The following is a 22455-nucleotide window of genomic DNA, read 5'->3' as shown; positions in this document are numbered from 1 at the left end:
TATCAGGCAGGCAAGCACTACGCTCAGCATATCCAGGCTTTCTTTACATTAGCTGGCTCAGCAAAACCTAAACGCTCTGTCAGAAATAACGGTCAACATGACAGTGGTTATCAACCTTTGTCGTTAATTCAGGGCTTCCAGCTTCAGGCTCAGTGCACGCTCACATAAAAGGGCACTTTGAATCTCTTGCTGCACAAACGGCAGGAAAGTGGACCAAACTGAGCGTCGCCTGCTTCAGTCAGAGAAACAGCTATACAAGTAAAATGGCAAAAGGAAACAAAGTAAGAAAACTGTTGATGTTTCCCACTCGGGAAACAGTAATGTGACACGGAGCTGCACATTAGTGCTCTGAAACTTTATAAGTGACGTATTTAAACATCAGTCTGCTCAGATCTGACTGTCCAGTGATGGAAGTGTGGAAAAAGTCAGATTATTTGTACTGATTCAATGATCTTACTGATAGACATCCTACAAATGGACTGATTCATTTACTAATCTGTGTCCAGCAGTGAAAACGAGACTTCAAGCATAAAAATATTTTTGTTTTCCGAACGTGTGCTGTGATTTCCTGTGACCACGAGTCATATTTTACACTGCAGCATTAGTAACACATGCTCAGCAGGTTGCATGTTGTATTCCTTAAGCGGGAAAAACCTCCTTGGGCCTTTTGTAACACAGTAAAAGTGTGTCGCTTCCAGCTGATTCTAAACTGCAAACATTACCTGCTCTGGACCAGGCAGCATTAGTTGCTATGGTGACACAGTCAGGTTCAAAGATACTCTCCTCCACATGATCACAGGTGATGCAGACTGAAAGCAGGTTGTGCTGCCCTCTGTTGCACTGAGGACGTGTTATCTGAACATATGTGACACATGTTGACGAAAATATACAATCAATAATTCATGCGTCTTATTGTGAAGGTCGGCGCCGCGCAGCACTTCTTGACAAATTATTCACTGTTAATGAGCTGAATTAATAATTAGTTCAGCCTTCAGGGAAATAACAAATATCTAAGCAAAGGAAACACGCTGTAACTCTCTCGATCTCTCTCCAAGTGTAAATAATAAAATTAGATTCTGACTGAGTGTCACAGGTTCTTGCTGTAACACCTCGGCTTTTTTCCACCCCAGCCGTGACAAGACAACATTCCTGCGGCGGAGCCGTCAACAGTTTCTCTAAAAAAAGATCCACAGCAATCCGTCTCCGAGCGTTAATTCCCACTCACAGCGGCTATTTTGCGGCCCCAGTTCTCTCTGCACATTAAGCGGGCACTAAGAGAACAGCGTCGCCGCAGGTCAGTAGATCTCATTATGCTGCTTCTGCGATGCAGACTGACAGGACGATCACGATGCATCCAGCCGCTGCCAAACTGACTCACGGCCGCAGTGTTTGTTTGACCCAGCTGCATAATCCATGACCCACTTACTGCATCTGGATGCGACTATGTCTGGTACACTGATCCCCTTTTGAACTGTTACTGTACTGTAGACATACTAAAATTAGCTGAGTACACAGGAAAGTACCTTTAACTGTCAGAGAAATCACGCTGGTGGGTTTGAATTTGCTGTTGTCAAATGTTGTGAAAGCTGTTTTTGTTAACGTTGGGGTTTTTTTCCCCTTTTGGGGCACAGTAAGACTATTTTTGAAAGTATTGCAGAAACTTTGCCATGTTTACTTTATGTGCATAACATATTTTTTTAAGTTTATTATTACAACAGAGCATTTTCTTCACTGGAAGCTTACATTTGTATGTAGATACTGTTGTGTCCTGCATTCACACCAAGGACAGAACAGGAAAACATGTTATCAATGCAGGACATGCTGGCACCTTTATTATCCTGCACACTTTTGCAAGTCAAAAAATACATTTTCCTGTCAAGGTCAATAGCTGGAATATCGCTTGCATGGGAGAGATAGCAACAGAGTGGGCTTATAATTTACAGAGATAAAAGAAGAAACTTGTTTCGAGACCAGAATGAAAGCAAATGTAAACAATGTTTTAAAATAATTACACAAATTAGTGAGCAACCTGAAAAAGTAGATTTTACAACAGTTTTTTAAATACATTTTTGACATTTAAGTCAAAGATACTGAATCCTCAAGTTCAGATAAGACTTAACTTTTAGAATCTACCTCGTTTCAGTTGTTATTAAATAAAAAAAACTCAAAACTTAAAAAGTACATTTACATTTTTTTTTTTTAAATTGGCATAAAAGTTCAAATTCAAAAAGTAGAAAAATGCCAGAAGAGCGATTTTGTATTTTAAAATAATATTTTGAAACCACTTTTGCAACATCTGGGTTTATATTTTTATATATAATTTACACAACAAATGTAGGTTTTAGTGTTTTGTGCGTGGATTACTTTCAAATTAGTGGGTGGGACACAAATCTTCGGAGATGTTACACCAATCAAACTGTTAGGGTACTACATTCTGTACTACACCTGGATTTATTGGTTGATCCTGATGATTTTTTTTACAAAATTATGAAGGAATTCTGCTGCAGTATATCAATGAAACACATCAGCATTTTTCTTTGGACTCTTTAAAGAGTTTCAAATGCAACGCATAGCCACGCAGATCGGCTAACCGGTGCTAGTTTAATTGGTGCTACAGTAAGTAACAGACTAAGATCAAATAATTTCACTCACCAGAACTGAAGCACAATTTGTTCAGTGACCTGCAGCACACAGCAGGACACTGTGGCTGTCAGAACTTTTTCTCTAAAGCAGCTCATGTTCCAGATTAGAAGTAAGATGGGAAAATAAATGCAGGGAATTTTGGTTTAAACTGATGACATCACCACTGGTTTCAAGTAAATGTTTAGTGCTAATTTATTTACCAGTTGTTACCATGCTAGCACCTGCTACATTTCTAACCAGTATAAATGTACTCAGCAGCACTGAGAGCTTTGGGGGTGTTTTTCTGACTTTAAAGTCTCACTCCTTACCAAATGACTTAATGCAATTAGAAATGTCAGTTAAACGCTTAATGCTGACCTATTAATCAGTCAGGAATAATAAAGGAGGCTTACTCAAGGGATGAACCAGTGTTGTGTCTACACATAACAGACAAATTAGAAGAACCCGTTTTAAAAAGCTTGTCACAAAAACACATTGTTTGTTCCAACTTCATTGGCTGAATCTATGAAAAATTCCAAGGTTAACACGGTTTCACAAAAATAAAATTATACTTTTTGCCCCAACAAGGTGATTCCAAGGAGCTGTTGGCTGAAAACCTGGCAAACGTCAGCAGTGTGTACAGTGTGTCCTTAAAAAACTTGAGGAAACTGGACAAGTGGAGGACAAAAGAAGGAGCAGCAGCTGTCTACAGACAGCCCTGGCCTGTCTACAAAACTGTCTACAGCAGATGAACAGTATCTGAAAGTCATGTTCTTAAGGGAAAAATCCTAATCCTAATTCTCTTGTATGTTGTATGTAGGTCCCGTACCAAGAGCAAATACTTGATACGGGACCTGAGAGATGCATCTTGCCCTTTAGTTGATCCATATACTGTTTAATGAAGCTTCATCAGATCTCAGTGGAAGAGTGGCTGTCAATAAGCCTTTCTTATGGAAGGGAAACGGGGAGAAAAGGCTGAAGTATACCCGAGAATTGCACCGGAAATCACGGACAAGTCAGTATTGCTTAGAGAGGTCAGGAAAGAGGTACAACATGACGTGTCTACAGTCCTCCGTAAAACATGGTGGAGGTTCTGCCTTGGTTTGGAGCTACATTTCAGCCAGTGTTGTTGGTGAGCTTGCCTTGTATTTTGTATAATAAGATTGGTAAAAACTTCGTTTTTAAGCATAACAATGATCATAAACACACTTCCAATGCAGTAAAAGCATACCTGGATAGATGAGCCTGGACTTCAACAGAGCAAAAGACAGCCAACATCCAAAGAAGAGCTTTGAATGTCCTTCAAGAAGCCTGGAGAACTATTCCTGAAGATGACTTAAAGAAATGATAACAAAGCTAAGAGAGTTCAGACTGTGTTGAAGAATAAAGGCTGTCATTACCAAATATTCACTTTCAAGCTTGTTAGAATCATAGACTATTTGTTTTGTACTGTATTTATATTTATATACTGTATTTTCATTCATGTGTGCATGTTTCTATGAATTGCTACGCCTAGTTCCCATTTTTCTAGCAACATATAAATAAATTAAGGATGTCTCAAGACTTTTGAACTGCACTTCACCCTAAAATTGGACTGTGTTACAGAAGAGGAGCTATAAAGCAATTCCTACTTTTGGATGCTCATATTAAATATGGCCAAAGTTTCACATAATGAGATCAGCGAATGCGTAAGCAATCCCCGCGAGCCAAAAGCTCAGACTTCAGGCTCCTCTAGACTCGATTTAGTCCGACAAGTCATTACCACCCTGCTACACAGAGAGCAGATATCCTCAATACATTCATCTCAGGCACACAACTCTGTCTCTGAGCACAGCAGCACCATCCAGCTGCCTCTGTTTGCATGGGGCAGTCCATCAGAAGAAACTTGACATGAAGGAAGGGTGGCCCTTAAAGTGAGAGCAGCTGAAAGCAGAGCAGTGCCTGAACTCTGAGTCATGCAAAGCTAATCCAGCAGAGTGAGAACCAAAAATCTGGAGCTAAAAAAGAGCAGCATACTGTCTTAATATTTCAAGACACTGGCCCAGTTGCTGTTCTTGTTCATGAATGATTTTTGAAGAAGAAAGCTAGTAACCACTTCTTAAAGAGTGTTAAAAAAACAAACCTCAGGAGGAAATAATGAAGGAAATTTTTTGCTTTGATTTCATTGAAGTCATCTGAGGCTTATGTTCGCTCTACTGGCGGTCATGCAGTGCAGTGTTTCCTTCTGGCTCGAGGCCTCTGCCTTCAGCATTTTGCTCTTCCTGCTGTCTTTGCACTCTGCTGCCTGACAACAGCAGGCGCTCTCCATCCCAGCAGCTTACACGCCATCACGGCACTGAGGACTACACCAACGCTTCCCCCACCCTCCACCCCAACTACACTCCTTTCCCCTTTTTTTTTAACTCCACTGATGCAAAAACACAGTCTCTCCTTAACGGCTTAGCTCTCCTTTCACTCACTTTTGACGCCGCCTTTATTCTGCACAGCCGCTGATGCTGTTTATCCCTCCAAAGCAACACTGAAAACAGGTCACATGCATTGTGTCTTTATTATAAATGTGCTGCAGAAGTATAATATTCCAAGTGTCAGCTTATCTTTGCAATTTGAAACTTCCATCATCATACATTACAAAAAATCAATAAATAAACAAAAAGAAAACAGAACATGCCAATAACCACAAAGATCATAGAAGCCTGGTGGGAATACAGTGGCTGTCTGGAGGGTATCCAACAGCTTCAGCGCCTACATCAGATCTTAATTACGTAAAGGTAACTCATATCCACTGGAGGATTAGCACAATATCTGCAGAGTACATCAACTGTAGATTACAATCAGTAAATTTACATTATTAACAAAGGGGGGCGGGGATGGTTTGTATATATATGCCGCAGTTGTCTCGACAGAAAACTATCTGCAGGGCCAGAACTCATGATGAGACCCTTGAAGTCGCGGCATTGGAAAATCTGGGACACAGCAAAATAAAGTTTTTAGTCACTTTATCGATTAAATCACAGTGAAAACCACAAGTAGATAAAGATTAGAGGTTAGCGAAGGATACACAGGAGATATTAGAACAACGATAACAAACCCGGCTTTTAAAATGATGTTCTTCACACTAAAATGCTACGACACTGCTACTTCAGAGCCCCCACCCATGTCTGATCTAGTGTTTCACAAACACCTACAACGAAAAGGTGCTGACTCATCCAGGTGGGAATCAACTACGGAGGGTATTTTATTTCTTTTTCTTTTTTTTTAAGTATAATATAAGAACAATCTGTCTGCTTTCAAAGCTCGGGCTACCTGAGGCTACAGCCGCATCTTTGACTAAACAATCACAAGCTATTTAATTTGTTAACCAAATAGTGATGCCCGCACGGCCTTACAGCTGCCGCTCCGCTGCGGCGCAGCACTTCCAGAGTTTCAAAATCAATCCCTTACAAAGATTATCAAAAGACAGATGGTGCGGCATCACTGACTTCCCTGTAAAGTCTGTGTGTTTTGTTTTGTTTAAGCTTTAATCACTACAGCGTGACTTTTTCCCTCCTTTCTCCAGCTCACAGTGGTTGCAGGTGTCGAGCAGATACACAGTATAGTTGCACAGAGCGAAAGCACATCTCGATGCTTCCCTCCACATCAACTGGTGAGAAGTGAGGTCTTTGCAAAGCAAGAAACTTTTTTTTTTTATCCCCTTGCTCTAAATTCTTTTATTTGGCACATATTTCCTCCTCGCTGTGTCGACTGTGCCTCCGTAATCCCCTTTTCCGTTTTAGCACCCACGGCTTGGTAAGCCCCGCTTTCATCCTCCTTTTAGTCGGCCCGTACGCTCAAACACAAGATATCATGGAGTCATTTTGAGCCACGGAGCAAGAGACAGTCTGAAACAAGAGGACATAACTGGGATTCAAAGGGTTTCCTCTCTGCTGCGCGTGTGAGTTCATGTGCGCAACACAAAATCCCGGAGCCTCTCTGTGCGTTTGAGGGGGATTTAACCAGAGAGGTCATTTTTTGTTGGGAAGTTGAGAGGCGATCCCTCCGCTGCGCTCTAGTCCACCAGTTTGGAGGCTTGTGATGAGATCTCTTCAAGAGTTCGAGTGTCTCTGTGTTGGAAATCATTCCAAACGTGTTGGCCGGAATACGAAGGGACTGATTAAAGTCTGTCTGTTCCCTTCTCTCCAATCTAACGTCCCATGGACCCCTCCCCTCACACCCTCCCCAGATTTAGAGTAGCATCATTTGCATATTTTATTCTCTTCCATTAGCAAAGAAGAAAAGAAAAGAAAACAGGGGGGCAGGAGGGGGATTTATATCGATTACAGAAATATAAGTAAGCGCTGTATATCGCGGGGAGGTGGGGGGCAAGGGGGTGTGGGGCACATTTGTCACACATCCAGGTAATGACTAGGCAGGTAAAGATGGTGGTGCAGGTGCGGGGCCAGACGGTCTGTTGCCTTATCCGGTTTCATCCTGGGATGAAACTCAGGGTTTCACATTTACTAAAAAAAGAAAAGGAAGCGTATTAGTCAGAGCTTTATATTCTGCAACTTCATATGGATGTATAAACTTTCACAGACCACAGAGGACAGTTACATAATGAGAGAAGAAGAAAAAACAAGGATTGCCAAATCCCAGCGCTCTTCAACTCAAGTTGAAGTTGAGTCTACAGTTGTTCTTCCAGTCATTGAGCTAATTAGCACATCTCTTGGCTTAATAAGACCCACAAGGCTGCAAATGGGCACGCTCAGAAATAAAGCAGAAATAAGTGTAATCTGAAGTGAAAAGGCATGATTGAGAATGACTAAACTGCACGTGTCTAAATGTAGAAGAACAGCAAAACAAAAAATAAGACAGAGGCTGGTCCCTTTCTTTGCGAGTCACTGAAATAATCACTGATCTGTTATCAGAATCCTTTTTATTTGCAAACGTACAATAAAAAGCACATTTGTCCAGCTCCCGAGCCGGTCAGCAGCTCACGAGCTGGGCATACAGTGGTTATACATGTGGTACAGAATCAACAAGGCTTCACATTTTGTACAAGCAGAGAGGGCAAGGCGTGAAAACAAGACAGTGGACTACACACGTCACTCTACAGATACACACACGGCAAAACCGAGGCATGCGGTCGGTTACAGCTGTAGGCCACCCGTGCAAACATGGAGGAACACGTCAGAAAATGTAGATCTGCGTCTGCTTCGGGAGGGCTTAATATGTTCTGATCTCTGTGCAGCGGCGACATGGTTTCTAAAGGCTAAAGTGCTGCAGTGTATAAAGCCACGTGCAGGCGTTGGGGCTAGCGCTCTACTGTGCAAACACAGATAGTAATAATATCAGTGATTAAGGTCAGACTGTGCCAACAGAGCTGAATATATTATGCTAGTATGATGGGATAAACGGTGACAACAGCAGGTTGTGGAAGCTGCGACACATCCTTCAGTAATTCACGAGACGAGAGGAGAGTTCACAGGAAAGAAGCGGCTCAGCAACACAGGAGGTTAAAAAGGAGAGGTTAGGGGGGGTTTAAAGGTCAGATTTGGGACACTCACTGGCCAGGTTGACAATGCAGGCGATGATAATGATCGTCCCTCCTACTAGTGAGACCATGGAGAGCATCTTGGCCACGCGTCCCAGACGCACGGCGCCGTCCAGATTTCCCTGCTCCAGACTGTTCTTGGACTGAGGGAGAAGATCAAAGCGTCTGTTAGCATCAGCGTGATTAAAAAGAATAAACTCCAAAAACCAAACACACACACACAAATCCTGCTCTCACCATGATGGAGTAGACAAATCCAACAATGTTGATGGGCCAGACTGGGCAGAAGCAGGCCAGCACGGAGAGGAGGAGGTAGTCTTTGACTTTGGAGCGGTCCAATGGTGGGTTGGTGGCGATGCTGGAGTGGCGAGAAAGCGACGGCCTGGGCGAGAAGGCGGTGTAGCCGATGGAGCTCGCCCTGCTCCCCTTCCTGGTCTTGCCGTGATGAGGGTAAGAGATGGAGTGCTGCCTTCTCGGAGGAGAGGAGACGACTGGAGAGGTGCTCTTCTCCTCGGACACTGAGTGGATCCCGTTACCTGCGTGTGAAGGATGAAGAGGACAAAGAGGTAAAACGCCAGTGCTCGCACGCCTCTCGTGCTCTCCCGGGAGTTCATCCACGCGCAGGAATTTGACTTTCCCCCAGCGAGCTGACTAAGCAGCTGCCCGACCCTGCCTCCCTCCCCACCCGCTGCCTGGCTATGAGGTCAAACTCAAGTCACTCACCGTTCTTCAGCTTCTCGTTGATGACTATGACGAGCTCTCCTTTGGATTTGCTGCGGGCAGGCCTGGTGCCAGCCGGGCTGCTGCTGCAGCTGTGGATGAGCTCTTCGCCTCTGACTGGCAGGCACAGCTCAGAGACGGGGGCCTGGCTCGACAGGGAGCCGTCTTGGTCCAGAAGCGATGGTTGTTCTTCCACAGGCCAAAGGCCGGGGGCGGGCATCATGTTCACAGCCATGCTGACAGAAAGAGAAGCCCGTGTTCGTGGTCCGGTCCTGCACGTCTGTAGTTACACCTGGGGCCAGAAAGTGGTTTTAAACACATTCATAAACAAAAACTGTTCCTTCCCATCTGCTTAGGGATTGTGCAAAAATCACTGCAGTGGAGAAGAGGGCAGACAGATGGAGCAAGAGATAAATCTTTTCTTCTATTTAAACTATTTTTTAATCAAATATTTAGACCAATTTTTGCTATTGGAGGACAGCAAAATAATAGCAAGTCTATAGATGTTGAGTTCTTGGTCACAGTCTCAACCCAACAGAAAGCAGCTATAGGAAAGTAGGGCATAGTATCAAATGAGCCACAAATGACCTAAAAGAGATTAAACGGTGCCTTCATGGTTGGGTTGTTTGCCTACAGTTTATTTAATAAAACTCTACTTGTTTGAATCAGTTTGCAGATGCTGGGGAGCAGCGCTGCCTCCCTGAAATGAAATATTTATATGGCTGGCAGGGGATTTCTAACTAGCAGTTTTCATAAACACATCCCGTTTCAGCAGATTTCAGAGTGGATGTGGGCTCAATATCACCCATAAGCCTCTTTATAATCCCCTTTTGAACGTCAGATGACATCTCACGTTTGATCACTGCTCACAGCTGCTGAGGGATGGATGAGCAAAACACAACTGTAAATAAGGCCTCCAAGACTCGCTTTCTCAGGTAACAAAAAGCAGGTCAACAAAAAGGAGGAGCGGAAAAAAACAGGTATGGCAGATGGAGACGGCTTTCCTGCCTCGGTCTCCGTGCAGGTGTGTACATAGCTTTATTTCACCGTGTGTACACAACCGCTCACCGACATATGGTGGCCGGTTTTGCCGGACGCAGAACAATAGCTAGAGGACACAGCGGTAAAAAGGCTGAGGACAAAGGGGGGAGAAAACTCGGATAGAGGCCAACAGGGAGGGCGGGAGGCTGCTCGTTAATTAGCCTGCCGCTGATGGGTTGGATTCAGTGGATGTGCGCTGCTAAACTGCACCGATAAGCAGGAAAAACACATGCACTGGATTCACAGGAAATGACTGGAATACATAAACAGCCATTTGTGTATCTCGCACCCATCAATCCATCAAAGGGAAAACTAATCAAACTGACCTTTGTTTCCGTCCCTTTCTTTTTTAATCCAGCGCTTGCCTCGTCGTCATCACGTCGCTGGATTGTGCATCGTGGTAACCTCACTCCCAGGTGGGGAAAAAAAACACAAAACTGTCAGACGTGACCAAACATCTCCAGAGCGCAGAGGGTTTCTAGACGTGCTCCGTTTAAAAGCCCGATCATATGATTTATGTCCAGTGAAAGCTGAGGGAGGGAAAAAACAGAAAGCGGTGGGGCTGGTGTAGCCTTGCGCCAGCGCAGTGAGCTGGGATGGATGGAGTCTCCTGGATATCAGGGTGGTTCAGAGAGGAGGGGTGTGTGTGCGTGTAACGAAGAGTGAAATCAACCAGAGTACGTGCTGTGGAGGAAGAGAAAAGGTGTGTGTGTGAGAGATGTGCTGTAGGGGGCGGTGGTTTATAGCATCCACCTACCGCCGGTGTTAAACTGTGACCTGCTGTCTGTGCGATGCTAATTAGCCTAATTATGTGTTCACACAAAGAAACCGTGATACGGCGGTGGAGCGTCAGCTCGCATAGATCAGGGTAGGAGACACTGGAGCTCAGGCGAAGGTGACCATAACATTTATTTACCGACGTCAAATAAATACACAAGCATCCAATAACGTGATATGGGAGGTTTATTAAAAAAGGACACGCCACCAGCTGGACACAGCAGACATTACATAAACACGATGACAACAAGCATTTAAAAAAAAAAAAAAGAAAAATGGGGTGGCTTCAGATAAAAAGTATGTACATGACTTGTATTAAAAAAAAAAGAAGAAAAAAATCATTTCCCCATGGCACTCACGATGTTTGCCTGCAAATAGAAGAAAAGAACAATGAATACAAACCAAGAGAAGCAGAATATCAATCAGATGCTTAGTTATGGAAGGATTATATTTATTTTGGTTAATATTAGGAGCAGAAAACGTGTTTTTGTAACCAAACCTGATTTTTATTTAATGTTTAACACATTAATAAAGTCTAATGAAGTTGCCATTTAACCTAGCTCGCCACAGGGAGCGTGCAAAATTAAAGCAAAATCACTGAAACAGAATGCAGTACAATAATCTCCATCTAAATTATCCCATTTTAATAATTGATGAGGACAGAATTGTAAATCACAGTAAAACTCCATTAGTTGCACAGCCTTACTGTCAGTAATACTTTATTACTACAATCAAAGCGTCTGCTGCTAAGCTAAAAGTGATCATACTCAAGTTTTAGCAGGTTTGTCAACCCCTGCTACCTCAAAATCAGCTGATGGGAATGCTTTTATTTTGGAGGGTTTTAGAGGTGCTTCTAAGAACCTGAAGCAACCCACCAAAAAGCAGAGTGGCAGAAGATAACCACTTACAATGACAGCAAGAACCTAGCTTACCTTCATGAAGGAGGAAAATCTCTTTTCCGTCATCCCCTCAACTTGTATCAGGTCTTCCACCTGCAGAATAGCAATCATATAGTCTGTGCATGTATTTATATTATAGAAGCTACAGTAAATAAGGTTTGTTTTCCAACCTTTGCGAAGTGACCGTGGATCTCCCTCCAGCCCAGAATGAGCTTCGCCTTCTTGTCACCGATCTGCTGCAGACTTTTCAGCTCTTTGAGGCAGCCTGTGTTCAGAATTTGCAGGATTTTCTGCTTGGACTGATCCACCATCGACTGGTCAAGCTGGGACTCCCAAGCACTCTTTGTGTTGTTCTCTTTACCACCTGGTGACTGATAGGACAAGAAAAGAAATATAAATGCACAGATATACAACCAAGCCGTTAAAACATTTTTGCTATCAGACAACACAAGCAATCTACTTTAAATCTGAACGTCTCTCCACTGGTTGGGAGAGGAAGGCAATTTTAACCAAACAAATTTGAGACCCTTTCTGCATCTGTCGAGTCAGATAAACACATTGAAGCTAATGCACGTTGTCAGCTTGTATCTGATGCTTGCAACTCTGCAGATGTGTCAAGTTAAGCACAGCACAGTCAAGGCTCAGTTGCTGACCTCAATCAGGTCTGAATACGTCTCCTCTTTCTTCTTGATGCATACAGACTGCTTTTTGACCACAAGAAGCTGCTGAAGGGGCTGGCGCTGGGACACTGAGGGGCAGGAAACAGGAAGACATTGCATTAGGACAGGATCTAAGACAAATATTCTTACTGCATATAAAAAACAAACAAACCAACAACTGCATTTTAAAATTAAAGTCATATTTTTATCACTTGAACCATTTTAAAGAAAAATGCATGCAGGAGGCACTAAGAAAGGTTCTCTGGCTCACTCTCAGTGTTGCTGAGGGTTGTAAAAATAATTCTCTCTCATCATCATTTGATACCTTCTCTGGCTCCAGTATTGTAGATTGAGCTTTTGCATCACATTGCAGCCCATCAATAGCCGCAGTGAATCAACATGACAGAATTAGCGAGTCACTAATCTTTAGTGAAGCACTCAAATAAAGAATTTAGTGAGTCCTCAGTCAAGGTCAGCAGTGTGTGATACCTCTATAGTCTTTAACACTGTAGTAATTTCTTCATGAGGCAAACAATCTATGGAAATTCACTTAGTTACAGTACGATCATCTGCTCTAGGATTTCTAACAGACCTTGCAGCGGTTGGACCACAGCCTGCTGTTTATTGGGTTTTGTGGCATCTGACTGTTTTCTCCGCAGGGCAGTTGTCTTGTTCTCGAAGTCGGGCTCTTGTCCTGTAATCGACTTTTCTCCAGCCAACTGACTGAATAGCATGGCCTTGCTCTCAAGCTCCCTCTGCTTCTCTTTGAGCTCCTGCACAAAACAACAACAACAACAAAAACAAAGAAGCATAACAAAAGAGACCAAGTACAGCAATTAAATATTGACTGGGCAGAAAAGGGTGGCCAACGTTACAGCCTTTCCAACTTGATATTTCCATGTATGCATGCATGAAGATGTCAATTTATAAAAAGGGACAGCAGATGATGATTTGTATCTCTCCCATAGTAATCCCACAAAGCCCAGGTGTTGCTAGTGGGACTGTTGCAAGAGAGAATTAGTTTCAGCACCAGCTACCAAATCCTGGCCTACTGTTCAGAGACCACGACCTGCTTAAGATGCTGTCTCACTGTCCTCTCGATACCACTGCTTAGAGCAACTCTAAACTAAACAGAGCATTCTTCAAGTCAGCCATGTGGACAAACTAGATGTGCATTTTCACCTTGATCTCTTTAAGCATGGCCAGTCTCTCTTTGTCCTGGGAGCTCATCGTTCTCTTCTCCAAAGCTATTAGTCTATCCATCAGTGACTGGTCTGATGAACTAAAGGGGCAGACAAACAAATCATATTAGACAAAGAGGCTGAAAAACAGGGCAGACAGTACGATTTGAAACAAGTCAGGTATCAAAAAGTCATGTTTACAGGATTCCAGACAGACCTACACACAACAGCATCTTTCTCCGTCACAAAGCCTTTCACGTCAGTCAGACATCATAATACAAACCAAACAAATAATCAGTCTGTGTGGTCTATAACCTGTGGTTACGTGTAGAGGGTGAGGCATCGTGTTCGGATTTCTTCTCCTCTTTATGCTTCTTCTTCTGTGGCTCAGTGCCAGACCCCCCTGTCTCTCGTTCCTCTCTGGACCGCTTCACTGGAGACGACGGCAGATGGAAAATTAACAGTTTAGTATTCAGTGCAGTGTAGCAACGGTGTCTGTGGGGGCTCTCTAGAGTGTAAAGCAACTCAGACAAAAATGGCACAGCATCAGTCAAAGCTGCATTGCAGTGCTTGAATTAAAGCCAGCCGCAGCAGGTAAACATGAGGAACATCTTTGAGAGAGTGCAGTAGGAAAGACAACATCAGAACAGCAAAAATGCAAGTGGAGCACCAGTTTTACAAAAAACAAAAAAGACAAACATCCATCTGACCCAGAGACAGCCGTTTACTGTTAGTCACCATCCTCTCGGATGTGACATGGGTGCCCCCTGTTGGCCTTTGGCTCTTCCTGTTTCCCAATAAAATGCCTTTTTATACTCTAGTGGCCCCTAACTGAAAAAAGTGAGTGCTTTTCTCACCTGGCACCACAGCCACAGTTTCGCGGGTGAAGGGCTTGTTCACAATGAGCTTGGATTTGGCCGCAAAGTTGAGTGCACTGAAGGTGTCAAAATAATATTTGTACTCTGGTGCAATATTGGTGATCATGACGGAGTGTGCCGAGCCCCCCAGAGAGTCCTGCAGAAGCCGTGTTAGTTTACTGTCCCTGTACGGCACGCGCACCGAAGTGCCCGAGTTTAGAGAGTCAACAACTTTGCTGAGTGTGAAGAGAGACAGGTTGATGGCACCACTCTCCTTCAGGCGGATGCCCTGGTTGCCGGTGCGGCGGTTGTCCTCTGAGCCAGCCAAATCGACCAAGTACAGTTTGCCTGTCTGTTGTCTGTGGGGAAGTTGCTGCTGAGTCCGTACAACCTGTATCATTGCAGAGATTAAGAATGGAAAAGCAGCAGCGACACAGAAGTCAGGCAGGAAAAACGAGGAGGTGGTGAAGAGTCATGGGGTGAAAGGAGAAAAAAAAAAAAAAATACGAGGATTACATTTTATGAAAACATGACAACAAAGGGAAAAAACAAAGAATAAATGAAGAAAAAGGACAGCAGATAATGGTTTGTGTTTCTCTCCCATAGTAATCCCAGGAAGCACAGAAGTTGCTAGTGGGACTGTTGCAAGAGAGAATTGATTTCAGCACCAGCTACCAAATCCTGGCCTACTGTTCAGAGACCACGACCTGCTTAAGATGCTGTCTGGCTGTCCACTTGACACTAACAAATAAAACAGTTCAATAAACTACACCAAGATCATCAAACCTTAATGAGAAGGATAGCATGGCTGCGGCTGGAACGCTGGTTTAGCTTAGTAGAAGCTGTAGTACGGTTGAGCGTCGCAGGGACAAAGTGTTTGTCAAAATCTGCGAATTTGCTAATGTTCATGTGTGTCAGGCCAGGGATAAGGATGTTCTTGTCTTTGTCCTCTCTGATGGGTAAATCCTGGGAGTTTGGCGACAGAAGATCAAGCACCTGAGAAAGGACCAGAACAACAAGAATAAGAAAACGGTAATTGATGAATGATGCACACTAAAAGAAAAAAGGTACATTTAAAAGGTTCAGAGGCCATGCAGTGGAAAATGTAGTTAGAAGGTTTTTCAGTAAATTCAAGAAGACTGGAGGCTAAAAAGCTGTGCGCGCCCCCTTGTTTTATTAAATCATGCTGAGGGCCAATGACCTGAAACTGAAAGGGTAGGCTGAAAATGTTTTCACACATGAAATTTTAAGTCAACCGATTCAAATATTTTCCACATTTGTTCATTTTGACAGGTAGCGCAACAGGAAATAAATCTGCTTCAAAAGGCTTCATACTACGACATGTGTATGATGTATGATGGTGTCTACAAAAGGGAACTGCATGAATACAGCAGGTAAGAGCTGTCCAATCTGACAATGCACTGAGTTTTTATTAGAGAGCTGGCAGGTTAAAGGCTGGCTAACATCCTATCCGACTGCATCAGATATCTGCATTCTCACATACAGCTCTGCTGGGTGGGGCCAAGGCTACCCTGCACGTGCCAAAACATCTTAGTTTGGAATACACCATCTGCATAATAATACTGTTGGCTTAAATTTGCCGAATTAAGGGAGTCAGCTTTTGGTCAACATAAAATCTTCTAAGGGTATTAATAACATTTCTAGAGAAGTGTCCATTGGAAACGGAAATATTTCCACTTTTAAAATGAACATAAAGGCAATTTTATTTTCAATACAGGGTTTTAATCAGGGCTGAAAAAAAAGATTGACCACACTATAATGATTTTCTGTTTTATACAACAGAGTTTCGCTTCCTAAGGTGATATAACAGGGAATTTCATAGAGTTCTGTCAATTAAGGTAACCAAGATTCAATACCTGAGCTGTTTAGAGACATTTGAAACTATTTTACAACCTTTGGAACAAGTAAATACCAAAGGTTCATTTGATCCATTTAAATCTAGAAAAAAAAAAAAAGGAACACAACCACCACAAATCCCCCCCCAGCTCTCTATAATGCTATAAAATGCAGAAACACACTTCTTAAGAGCAAAGACAATGTTTTCTAACACCTCAACTTGAATGACCACCAGCTGCATTACTTTGCTTAATCATGAACAGAAAGCCAGAAATAACCGTACGCTCTTTCTACTTAAACCATTCATACCTTCTCATTGTAAATTTCCAAATACGACATGCCAATGCTATAGTCCCATCCATCACTCGCATCCTTGGCTTTCACCAGCTTGAAGACCTCACGAACAGCTCGGGGAATCACACCTGGCTGCTCTGAACTCCCCAGCATGGTGTGGGTCTTACCTGTGAAAGAGGATGCAAAAGCCTAGAGTTAGAAAAGGGTGTCTTTGAGGAGCCAAAATATCTATAAACAAAATCATTGTGACCTCTCACAAGTCTTAACAGCTTAATTTATAAATGCATGTGCACAGCTAATATACACGTTTCTTGAAACCCTGTAGACTGTGCTTCAACATACCAGCTCCTGTTGGCCCATAAGCAAACACACTGGCATTCTGTCCGTTAAAGATGTGCGGCAGAATGGGCTTCACTGATGAGAGGAAAACTTCTTGCTGCGTCGTTTGTTCACCATGAAAAACGTCGAAGCTAAAAACAATAACAACAACCACAGCTCTCTTAATATTTAAAGCTAGACAATCACTGAAATCTTTACCGATATGCATATATACATAACAGATTATTAGGAAGGCACTGACTGGTATTTAACAGTTTCTGTGGCGTTCCTCCAGTTGATTATCTCCAGGTTTTGAGAGTCCAGGCCTCTTACACACGGTCCCTCGCTTTTCTCATCTTCTTTGTTCATATACGGTCGCAGACGAACAGCTACGCGGACCCTGGATGTCTTCTTGTTTCCTCCATCTGATACCGCCACACGCGTCGCCATTATTGCGCTTCCAAAAAGAAAGGCCCGAATAAAGTTTAATAATAAGCTAACTAGTTAGCCACGAACGTGCTTGAAAATGACAGTTTGTGTATAACAGCACTGCATTAAAACGCATGGCATTCAAATGAAACCTCTCCTGATAAGCTGTGTTTCCTTACTGACGAAAGCCTCTCTCGGCTAATAACAAGCTAAAGCTGGATAGCTCAGTCATAACTTCTCCAAAGAACGGATGCTTCTCGACTGGCTAATAATAGTCACAAAGCCAAAGCCTGCTATATGCTTACCGATATTATTTGAGAATGTCTGAGACAAGCCACACCTTTGCTATGCCCTAAATTTTCCTTCCAGCAACATTTCGGACGCTTGGTTTTACAATGGCGACCGCGTCCCTTAAAAACTTGAGCGACTAACCGAACACTTTTTCAAATGCAGAGCGCAGAAACCGGAAGCGGCCGTAAACCAATCAGAATTTTTTTTTGAACCAATCAGAACTCGCACAAATACTGGCGCCTGTTTTACGTCATGCGTCCATATTAATGTGATTTGTGGCTTTTCTGATTACATTTGTCAGGTTTACGCTACACAAACGTACATATACGTACGTTTTAAAAACAACAAGAACAACATGAACAGAAAAGCAAAGGAAGCTAATACAAATTTCGCTCTGTCTGCCCGGAGACCTGCTCGCGCTTGCGCAGTGTGCAGGAAGTCGCGTCGAGCGTAGATCTCCAAACCATTCCCCTCTACTGCTGGAGTGTCCGCTCGCAGTGAGTGTGGATTATCCACATGACGTTGTATCAGCGATGAGGTGAAGCTCCCCCGCCCCGGCAGTGCAGAGGCTCAGGCAGATCCCTACAGCCAAAATGGCGCAATGTTTACGTCTGTGCATAAGCGTTTGTTATACTTAGTGACTCTCATGGGGAGTTTTTACTGGAAAAGTATTTGACTCAACGTTTTAATCGCTTTCACAGCAGCACCGATCCGGAAGAAGCCGTTAATGACGATTTAAGGCACGTATGTTATTAGCAGATTAACTACTGTTTAAGAAATAGCTGGCGGTTAGGCCTGACGTTAGCTAGCCGCTTGTTTTAGTTGACTGTACGTTCACTTATCCTTTAACAAAAGTAAACAGCTACGGCTAAAAGTTATAGCCTCTAAAAAATCCTCTTAATCTACACAGTTGTGTATACCCGAAGTTAGTTTCAGCTGCACTAAAATGTTTTCTAGATCTAAATGGCAGGCTTCTGTTCAGCAGATCTGTTGCGAGAAACTTCACCAGCAGGAAGCATGCAAGCTGAGGCCACAGACACCTCACTGAAAGAGGGCATAGAGGTTCTGAACATGAAGGACTCAGAGGAAGCTGCAGAGGGCAAAGAGGACGAGGACAGCACGAAGCAACCGGATACGGAGATGGCAGAGGAGGACGACGCAACAGCCAAGGAGGATACAGGTACAGTACACGCGTAAAGATACATGCATGGGCAGGTGTAGTGAAAGGACGCACAGTAGACAGGAAGTTTCATTATCAGGGTAAAAGTCTTCAGTGTGGACAAGCATGTCCTGTACAGGTAACTAGTGTGAGTCTGAAGTATCAGCAAGGACAAATATCCGCCCATTTTCTTAAATGCTTATTCACCCAGGGTCTGGTGTGGGTGTGGTGCTGGAGTTGGCATTAGTGTGGTACACCCTGCGCCAGTTCTTTGTATGTAAGTTAAAAAGAAAAAGCAAACAGACTGCTGGGACTAGATATAAGCTGATGTTTCTGTTTTTAACTGTAATATTTGCTTATATTGCTATATAGACTGCAGTCAACTGGATTTATGATGGGGGATGTATATTTAAATGTATATTTAAAATACAGAAATCAAGTATCTTTATGACCCTGCGTCATTATACCTAGATTATCCAATCTAGAGCACTTAACAAAAAAACCTAGTCATCCAAACTGTTTTTCAGGGTAAAATCAATACAAAATATTAATATTAGAATCAATCCAATTTAAGAAAGTTGGAGGTCTTTTAATTAAAAATATATATATATATAAGTTAAAAAATGGTTTCTATGAAACTATTCAGTAAAGCCACTATTGCTCAGTAACTGATCCAGCCTTCATTAGAAAAGTCTGTGTTGTTCTGTGCCCTGATGTACTTGATCACTTCAAGTCTTTTGGCTTTTGTATCACTTGCTGCAGAGAATATATTACACACGAGAGAAATGTTAGCTCCTGCTATCAATAAATGTCACCACTGATTTTCAAATAGTTTTGCTATTTGCACCCCGATGCCCATCAGTGGGTGTGATGTTGATGTTCTGTTGACATATCAGTCCGTCCCTACGTAGAGCTTGTCACAGAGAAGTCAAAGCAGTGTGTCTGAAAGATGTTTAAATTGGACCTATTATGTGTATTGCTTTCTGTCATACATACAGTACTTTTTGCAGTGCTGATTGCTCCCATTAAACATGGCTAAACCTTCACATATTGAGGTCAGTGTATGTACAAGTAATCCCCTTCAAAAGTCCAGCCTACAATCTACACATGGATCTGTCAGTGGAAGCCAGTATTCCTTATGTGGTTGCCTCACACATCGTCAACACGGACCTGCAGTTCAGACCCTCTGAGGGGCAGCCAATCAGAACAAAAGCATGTAGCTCTAAATTGAAGGCGGGGAGCTACATCAAAGCCCAGTATAGGGTTAATCCACAATAAAATGTCGCATTATTATTGTTTTTAAAAGAGATTTTAAACTGACTGTGTACGTTTTTTTTTCTCAGATGGGAACACAGATGCAGTGGGAGGAGAGGCGCAGCAGGATGAATCTCAGGCAGACGCAGGGGTGGAGGCTGAAGATGGAAAACAGAAAGCCGAAGAGGCGGACGGTGACTGGGAGCTTCCGTACAGCGACGAGGAAATGGAGGACCCCAAAAACTGGATGCCTCCTCCCGCAGAGATCAAAAGACTCTATGAGCTCCTCGCTAAAGGAGATATGCTGGAATTGAACTTTGTGCCCCTTCCTAGAAGGCCCCCCACGCCTGAACAGACCTCTTCGCCCGAAAGAGACGAAGAGGAGGAGGCAGCCAAGGAACGGGAGAGGCAGGAGAGGGAACGCAAGTCAGTGTTGCTTTTCTTTTTGGTCATTTCAGGATTAAGGAGTTTGGTTCGAGTGCTTTTGGTTGGTCATGTTTCGTTTTGTTTTTTCAGGCCTCCAACTCCAACTGAGTTTGACTTTGATGAGGAGAAAATGCAAACCACTCCAAAAAATGCTTTCCTAAGCCGGCGCAGGACTCCTGGTATGTCACAATCAATTATTTGTGTTGTCTCTTTATAATCTGGACTTTTTTGTCTTTTATTTAATAATGATTTTTGCCTGTTGTCTCCCAGGATCTTCTGCCCGCTCCTCTGTTAAAAGGGAAGCTCGGCTGGACAAAGTATTGTCAGACATGAAGCGCCACCGCAAGATTGAGGAGCATATCATGCGCACAGGAAGAGATCTCTTCAAGAGTGACAAGAAGCTGGAGGAAGCCCTTTCTCCAAACAGCCAGAGGGAGCGGGAGAAGGAGAGGGAACGGGACAGCAACCCCAACACCATCTTCTCACCACGACAGAGGAGATACTGATGGTTTCTTTTGAGACAAGGACTTGCCCAAAGGCATCTAAAGCCAAGCATTTCCCTGAGGCTTTCTAAAAAACTTGAATTTTTTTTAATGTAACAAGTTTTGTATGTTTTATGTGTTTTGTATGATGGCAATAAAAATTTTAACCCTGGAGGACATCCCTCACCTGTTATACTCTGAGCGTACTGACAGTTTATTTCAATCTGTGGCTAAATGAATATGATGATATCGTTATGATTCTAAATTATATAATAAAGCTACTTTTGTCTGCTCCCTTGTCACAGGTGGTGGCCACAGTGGGTAGCTCTGCTTTGATTTGAGTTTTATGCAGGGTATAATATAATGTACCTGAAAACACTATTTAATGAGGATTGCGTTACAAAGTAATTTAACTGATGGAGTCACTTTGATCTTATGAAACTTGTGTTTTTGGCCGTAATGCAAGAATTCATATACTAAATGAAACAACTGGTGACAAAGGTATTTCTCCCATATTGGTTTCTCTTCACTGGCTTCCTTTTTAAATCCAGAATCAAATTTTAAATTATTCTCCTCACATACAAGCTCTTAAATAATCAGGCCCTTTAAAGACCTTATAGTACTGTGTCACCCTAATAGAGTCCTTTAGTTTCAGACTGCGGGCTTACTGTGGTTTCCAGTAAAAAGTAGAATGGGAGGCAGAGTCTTCAGCTTTCAGGTCCCTCTTCTGTGGAAACCGGCTCCCAGTTTGGATTCAGGAGATAGACACCCACTCTACTTTTAAGATCAGACTTTAACCTTTCCTTTTTGATAAATATAAGGTGACATTGAATAATCCTGTAGTTACACTGGAGGATTGGGTGGGTCATGGGGCCCACTGAGTGTTCTTCTTCACCCTCTCTGTGGATATACCTCTCTGCATTTAATATTAATCTGGCTCTCTTCCACACTGTGTCTTTGTCCCGTTTCCCTCCCCTCACCCTCAACCAGTTGTGGTGGATGGCTGCCCCTCCCGAGCCTTGTTGTGCCTGAGGTTTCTTCCTGTTTGATGGGAGTTTTTCCTTCCCACTGTCCCCAAGTGCTTAAAAGGGGGGTCCTATTATTGTAGGGTCTTTACCCTACAATGTAAAGCACCTTAAGGTGATTGTTGTTGTGATTTGGCGCTAACAATAAATATGAGGTGCTAACTTGGCAGGCTAATGTTGTAAGTACAAAGAAATTTAAAGCATTTCATTTCAATTAAAATATGACTGAAGTGCCGATTTTTAGCTTTAATTTTGAGGCTCTACAAATATTTTGCTTTGACAAAAGTAATTGAACAAACTAATATAACTTTAAACATAAGGACTATTTTTAGTACTTGATGAAAATTGTTTGCAGTCAATGAAGTCCTGAAGTCTACAACTCATGGACATCACCGAATGCTGCGTGTCCTCCCTCTAAGTCCTCTGCTGCAGCCACCTTCAGTTGCTTGCTTGCTTGTCTCTTTGTCATCAGTTTTGTCTTACCAAACTCCAAAGCATGCTCTTTTGCATTGAAATCAAACTCTTGGGTTGCTTTTGCAGTTTGCGTTGGGTCATTATTCATTAGCACCTATCAATTATGGAGTATTTAGCTGAATCTGAGCAGAGCACAGTGCTGCACACTTCACAAATCATC

At 42.9% G+C, this 22455-nt stretch overlaps 3 protein-coding genes across 6 annotated transcripts; 1 reads left to right on the top strand and 2 right to left on the bottom strand.

The window, feature by feature from the left end:
- Positions 1 to 5100: 5100 nt before the first annotated feature.
- Positions 5101 to 10606, bottom strand: prrt2 (proline-rich transmembrane protein 2). 2 transcript variants are annotated; one of them, XM_086303546.1, is made up of 5 exons: positions 10240 to 10605; positions 8876 to 9164; positions 8390 to 8688; positions 8166 to 8295; positions 5101 to 7118 (listed from the first exon to the last, which is right to left on the bottom strand). In XM_086303546.1, exons 2-5 carry the CDS (start codon positions 9105 to 9107, stop codon positions 7102 to 7104), a joined length of 678 nt encoding a protein of 225 aa, XP_086159672.1. In that variant the 5' UTR covers positions 9108 to 9164; positions 10240 to 10605; the 3' UTR covers positions 5101 to 7101. The 2 variants fall into 2 exon arrangements, with proteins under 2 accessions (XP_086159672.1, XP_086159670.1); XM_086303544.1 differs by lacking the exon at positions 5101 to 7118 and having other exon boundaries at positions 7138 to 8295; positions 10240 to 10606.
- A 252-nt stretch (positions 10607 to 10858) lies between these two features.
- kif22 (kinesin family member 22) lies at positions 10859 to 17809 on the bottom strand. 3 transcript variants are annotated; one of them, XM_086303542.1, is made up of 13 exons: positions 17525 to 17809; positions 17018 to 17212; positions 16780 to 16907; positions 16453 to 16604; positions 15073 to 15282; positions 14287 to 14677; positions 13745 to 13862; positions 13431 to 13530; positions 12841 to 13021; positions 12243 to 12337; positions 11760 to 11960; positions 11623 to 11682; positions 10859 to 11058 (listed from the first exon to the last, which is right to left on the bottom strand). In XM_086303542.1, the coding sequence occupies exons 2-13, from the start codon at positions 17203 to 17205 to the stop codon at positions 11029 to 11031; spliced, it is 1854 nt and encodes a 617-aa protein (XP_086159668.1). In that variant the 5' UTR covers positions 17206 to 17212; positions 17525 to 17809; the 3' UTR covers positions 10859 to 11028. The 3 variants fall into 3 exon arrangements, with proteins under 3 accessions (XP_086159668.1, XP_086159666.1, XP_086159667.1); XM_086303540.1 differs by having other exon boundaries at positions 17490 to 17804; XM_086303541.1 differs by lacking the exon at positions 17525 to 17809 and having other exon boundaries at positions 17018 to 17483.
- A 7-nt stretch (positions 17810 to 17816) lies between these two features.
- On the top strand, positions 17817 to 20991 carry pagr1 (PAXIP1 associated glutamate-rich protein 1). The gene is made up of 5 exons (XM_086303543.1): positions 17817 to 18215; positions 18461 to 18655; positions 19978 to 20314; positions 20405 to 20493; positions 20585 to 20991. Exons 2-5 carry the CDS (start codon positions 18493 to 18495, stop codon positions 20818 to 20820), a joined length of 825 nt encoding a protein of 274 aa, XP_086159669.1. The 5' UTR covers positions 17817 to 18215; positions 18461 to 18492; the 3' UTR covers positions 20821 to 20991.
- The last annotated feature ends 1464 nt before the right edge of the window (positions 20992 to 22455 follow it).

This window comes from Aulonocara sp. 'chitande type north' Nkhata Bay, linkage group LG8 (genome assembly GCF_057382095.1).
Source record: "Aulonocara sp. 'chitande type north' Nkhata Bay isolate Kocher_YH1m ecotype deep benthic linkage group LG8, A_spYH_male_GT1.1, whole genome shotgun sequence".
Lineage (NCBI taxonomy): Eukaryota > Metazoa > Chordata > Actinopteri > Cichliformes > Cichlidae > Aulonocara > Aulonocara sp. 'chitande type north' Nkhata Bay.
This window is presented reverse-complemented; position numbering and strand designations above follow the sequence as displayed.